Below are 5,868 nucleotides of genomic sequence, written 5' to 3' on the forward strand. Positions count from 1 at the left end.
TTCACAGATACCAAGAAATTCGAGAGATCGAAGTTCAAATAATCTAGATTCGCCTGTACAGTGTGTATATATATTTCCTATCAATACAATCGCACTTTAGCAAAATTGTATTACATGGTAATGGACAAAGAAATTAGCGACGTTTTTCTTTTTTTAATCCTTTTTCTATTCTTTTCCGTATGTATATATAATTCATTCCTTTTTCAAGCATTGAAAAAAGTACTCAATAAATTTTTTGAAATATCAACGCTATCATGCCTGCGTAACAGTAGTTTTTTTTTTTTTTTTATACAAAGTAGATGTACATACATGTAATATTTCATAATACCAAAATAGCACTAAGGATAAACCATTGCAGAAAAACAAGTAAGTAGAAATAGTACATCATTACTTTGTCGTATCCCTCCGCTAAAGTTTTCCAAGTAATTGAGTCGCCATCTTCCAATTCATCTTCATCTGATATTTTACTATTTGCATCGTCACCCAACCCCGCGGTACCATGCACTGTAGTTTTCTTTATGCGTTTTCTACGACATTGACGCAAAAAATGAAGTCGCAGAACATTAAGGATAAATACAGCTCTCCCCGAAAGTTTTGAATGAGACTCTTTGAAATGAAAATGCATAGTGAGAATAGTCAAAATACATATCACTGTGCTCATAGACATGATCTCTAATAAGAAATACGACATTAAAGACATCGACTCGGAAGATTTTGGAATGTTGTCATTTAGCAAGGTCAGGAAAACGGCAAAAGACAAATAGATCGTTATAGCATAGGATATACGCTCGCCACTGTCAATGGGCAAGGCAAAAACCAGAGGATTCAGTAAGGACAGGAGAAGAATGGGGGCCAACATGTTGATAACAAAGTACAGAGATTTCCTCTTCAAAATCAATTGTATTTCAATTAAACTGTCGTATTCTCTCTTTGCAGATCGCTTCATTCGTGTTCCCTCTAATGTCCATTGAGCATTCGAAGAATAATATGTTGTATCTACGAATGACATACCATTGGAAGGAATTAGCTTTACTTCTAATGGCAAATATCCCCATGGAGTTAGGGTGAAAGAACATTTCTGAATGTCGAACGGAAATCTGTACATATTAACACTGCATAAAGTCTGAATCAGACATCCGGGTAACCAGGACACGAGGCCGTTGTGATATATCCTTCCTACAAAATCAGCGCTTCCAACAGCTTCCATCTTATTCGCTGGATCAGCCAAAAATATCTTCGGAACCCAAAGTTTCTTCGGCGTAATAGGAAATTCCATGATGCCACCATAGTTACTCGGTGTCCAAGTCAGTCGAAAATCATGCCATTTTAACATAAACCCGACCACAATAGATATAACGCCTGATACTTCGTCAAAATCATTGACAGAAAACACGAACGGATGGACAGAAACGTTGGTAACTTCGGAATAATTCGTATTCGGACGAAGATCTGTTGAGTAGTTTGTAAAGATATTTTGAAGTAGTGATTCAGCGTCAGAATATCTTGTAGCACGAACAGTGTATATTCTGCAGGTCAACAGCGAAAACCAAAGCAAATTATTTAAAGTTTTCATTGTAAAGTTTATACAGCTGTAGAAGAATTCTCAGGAAATGAGCTAGGATAGTCGGAATCCACGATGTGAAGTATCACTGCTGTGTCCTTTACTTTTTTTTTTTTTTTTTTTAGAAGTGTTTACAATTTAATGATATCGGTTAATGGGATTTATATATGAAGTTTTTCAAGGGATATTTATTCACAATCCATTGTTCTATTGTGTGATACAAATACGAAAAAAACATCTGTGTTCAGAATTCGTAAAATGTGACTTCATACAAAACAATGAAACTCCACAGTCTTGAAGAATATACATCCATAGCGTCACAATCTTGCAGAATGAAGCAGAGTTTATCCGGATCTGTTATTTCCACCAATGCAATACTGCACGCAGAATGAGTAGTATTTTATACCCACCCATTAAAAGATCATTATTGAACTTCTAATCTTTGTGGAAGTTTGGTTTACCCTTGGAGAATTGTACTGAATAAATATCGGAATAATCAATGTTAGATGAATGTGTCATTCCGACCATTTCAAACCGGAGTACAGTCATATTAATCTAGATTAATCGTAATTTTATCCCCCGGGTGATCCAGAAAACACAATCATGGTATATCATTCAGAAACCTTCTACAAGAAAAGAAAAACTATCTTGCTGTGGCCTTCAACTAGACATTTAGAAATATCGACAACGTTTTCTACTTTAAAAATATCCACTGTCATATGTCCATCGATATATCGCAGATAATTCGAAATAAAGACACCATAGAGTCTTCCATGTCTGCTTCATATTTGGATATTTAATAGAACATAGACATTAACGATAAATTAACAACTTCACTTTATGAAAAATGAGATGACTCCACCAGCTTCTCCATTGTCAACATTCTATATTCATGTACATATGTAGTAATATTTCATTATCAGCTGCATGTGTGTTTATATTTCTCAGCTAATACAGCTAAGAGCTACGTATGCTCGATTCTTTTAAATTAGGGCATTCTACTGACAAATAAGTTTAGGTTACAGGGGTTTCAAAATTCAACATTTTGCAAATTTTATACATCCACATAATATTTGCGAATACAACATGTCATTAAGTCAAATGTTGTCTGACGTGTCATACGAATTGCTAGACCGTTTTATTCACAATGATTGTAATAAAGGATATCTCCGTTTACCTGATCAAGATACATATATAGGACTCCTGGCGGATGTGACCATACGACATGAAATGTTTCTCCTCCAGGGCACCTGATCACACTTCTGTTGTGTCCAGCGGTCCGTGTTTGCCCTGATCTTTGTTTTTCTTTATTGGATTTATGAGATGGATTTCTGTCACGATATATTTTTATTTTTATTATTTTAAGGACAGAGTTAAAATCCCAATGTGGAACCTTCAATATTTTGCTAAATAAGCGGTCCTTTATTTACCTGCTGTGTACTCCAGCAGAACGTTTTTCAGGAATAAGCGGTCCTTTATTTACCTGTTGTGTACGCCAGTAGAACGTTTTACAGGAATAAGCAGTTCTTTATTTACCTGCTGTGTACTACAGCAGAACGTTTTTCAGGAATAAGCGGTCCTTTATTTACCTGTTGTGTACGCCAGTAGAACGTTTTACAGGAATAAGCGGTTCTTTATTTACCTGTTGTGTACGCCAGTAGAAATTTTTCAGGAATAAGCGGTCCTTTATTTACCCGCTGTGTACTCCAGTAGAACGTTTTACAGGGATAAGCGGTTCTTTATTTACTTGTTGTGTACGCCAGTAGAACGTTTTACAGGAATAAGCGGTTCTTTATTTACCTGCTGTGTACTCCAGCAGAACGTTTTACAGGAATAAGCGGTTCTTTATTTACCTGTTGTGTACGTCAGTAGAACGTTTTACAGGAATAAGCGGTTATTTATTTACCTGCTGTGTACTCCAGCAGAACGTTTTACAGGAATAAGCGGTTCTTTATTTACCTGTTGTGTACGCCAGTAGAACCTTTTACAGGAATAAGCGGTTCTTTATCTACCTGTTGTGTACGCCAGTAGAACGTTTTTCAGGAATAAGCGGTCCTTTATTTACCCGCTATGTACTCCAGTAGAACGTTTTACAGGAATAAGCGGTTCTTTATTTACCTGTTGTGTACGCCAGTAGCACAAGTACTCTGAAGTTGAAATAAAAAATATGCTAGAGTTCCTCATTGACAATATCTTCGTGGTCTTTGGTGATCAGGTCTTCCAACAGTCTGTTGGAATTCCCATGGGCACGAATTGTGCTCCTTTGTTAGCTGACCTGTTTTTATATTCATATGAAGCAGAATTTATTGAAAAACTTCTACGTGAGAAGAAAAAATCTCTCGCTGTGACCTTCAATTCGACTTTTAGATATATCGATGACGTTTTGTCTATTAACAATGATAGCTTTCATTCATATGTCGATTTGATATATCCCCGTGAGCTCGAAATAAAGGACACCACAGAGTCGTCCACTTCTGCTTCATACTTAGATATTTTATTGAAAGTAGACATTAACGGCAAACTGACAACTCAACTGTATGACAAACGGGATGATTTCAGCTTCTCCATCGTCAACTTCCCACATTTATGTAGCAATATTCCATTATCACCTGCATATGGTGTTTATATATCTCAACTAATTCGATATGCAAGAGCTTGTTCTGGGTATAGTCAGTTTTTAAATCGAGGTAAGCTACTGACAAACAAGTTGATGGTACAGGGATTTCAACAGTCTCGATTGAAGTCAGCATTTCGCAAATTCTATGGTCGTTATAACGATCTAGTTCGTCAATACGACCTCGCATTGGGTCAAATGTTGTCTGACGTGTTTCATACCGATTGTTAAGCCGTTCTTGGCACACTGATTTTGACTGCGGATAACTTCGTTTACCTGATCAGGATATGGGGCTCACGGCGGGTGTGACCGGTCAACAGGGGATGCTTACTCCTCCTAGGCACCTGATCCCACCTCTGGTGTGTCCAGGGGTCCGTGTTTGCCCAAGTATCTATTTTGTATTGCTTGTAGGAGTTATGAGATTGATTACTGTTCGTTATCTTCACCTTGCAGGAATAAGCGGTTCTTTATTTACCTGTTGTGTACGCCAGTAGAACGTTTTACAGGAATAAGCGGTCCTTTATTTACCTGCTGTGTACTCCAGCAGAACGTTTTTCAGGAATAAGGGGTTATTTATTTACCTGTTGTGTACTCCAGTAGAACGTTTTACAGGAATAAGGGGTATTTTAATTTACCTGCTGTGTACTCCAGTATGTAACGTTTTACAGGAATATTTACCCGCTGTGTACGATAAAGATCCCTTCATGCTCAAAGGCCGTAAGCACCTAGCAGAGGCCTAAATTTTGCAGCCCTTCACTGGCAATGGTGACGTCTCCATATGAGTGAAAAAATCTCAAGAGGGACGTTAAATGATAAAAAAAATCAATCAATCAATCATGTCCCCATGATAATTTTTCATTTGTAGCGAGACATCATCATTTGTATGTGAAGTAGCAGAATTTAGACTTAAGCATTGGTACATGTATCAGGGTTTTACTGTAAGCGTCATCTTCTTGGACAGAAGGCCTCCGTTTTTAAGGTGTTATGTGAAATACCACCGACCCTCGCTTTCAAATGCACTGGTCCGTAAGCTCAGTGGTACTAGAGTGTTCGCTTCGTAACCGGGAGGTCAATAGATCGAGCACCGCTCGTGCCATGACTACGTCAAACATAAGACGAAAACATAGGTAGTGAAGTTGTTCGTTCGTCAAACGCTCGGCATTTAGAAGTGAGAATCGTGGATCTTTCGGACACGACCTTAACAACGTTTCGTTAATAACGCGGCAGGCGTTGACATGATAAGGAATCCTCACTGCTAAGGCTCTGAGTGCTAAGCATAGGTTTAAATTTGTGGTACTTCATCTACAACTGGTGACGTCTCAATATGAGTGGACAATTCTTAACAGGACGTAAAACAATGAATCAATCACTTTCAAATGCCGAGTGCTTGGCGAATGAGCAGTCACTACCTATTTCACCGTCTTAGATTTGACATGACCAGGGTAAGTGCGGCGGTCGAACATGCGATGACAATTATCATTATATAGTCGTTTACAAGAGTCTTGGACATAGTATCTCAAGAAAACAAAACCTTATAAAATGTTGATAACATTCCAGTAAACGGGTGCTTTCATATACAGTCCTTTACCCGATCAAAGAAATTGATTTGCAACAAACGTTGAATGTGATTGGCTGGGGTGCCCTTCTCGTCTGCATGCAACAAACCTATACTTTCAATAAAATTGCTAAGTTT

At 37.8% G+C, this 5,868-nt stretch overlaps 1 protein-coding gene across 1 annotated transcript; it reads right to left on the reverse strand.

Annotated features, from left to right (window-relative positions):
- Nucleotides 1-319: 319 nt before the first annotated feature.
- LOC125647574 (acetylcholine receptor subunit beta-type unc-29-like) lies at nt 320-1,574 on the reverse strand. The gene has a single exon (XM_048874301.2). The coding sequence runs from the start codon at nt 1,571-1,573 to the stop codon at nt 320-322; it is 1,254 nt and encodes a 417-aa protein (XP_048730258.1). The 5' UTR covers nt 1,574.
- Between the last annotated feature and the right edge of the window lie 4,294 nt (nt 1,575-5,868).

This window comes from Ostrea edulis, chromosome 6 (assembly GCF_947568905.1).
Source record: "Ostrea edulis chromosome 6, xbOstEdul1.1, whole genome shotgun sequence".
NCBI lineage: Eukaryota > Metazoa > Mollusca > Bivalvia > Ostreida > Ostreidae > Ostrea > Ostrea edulis.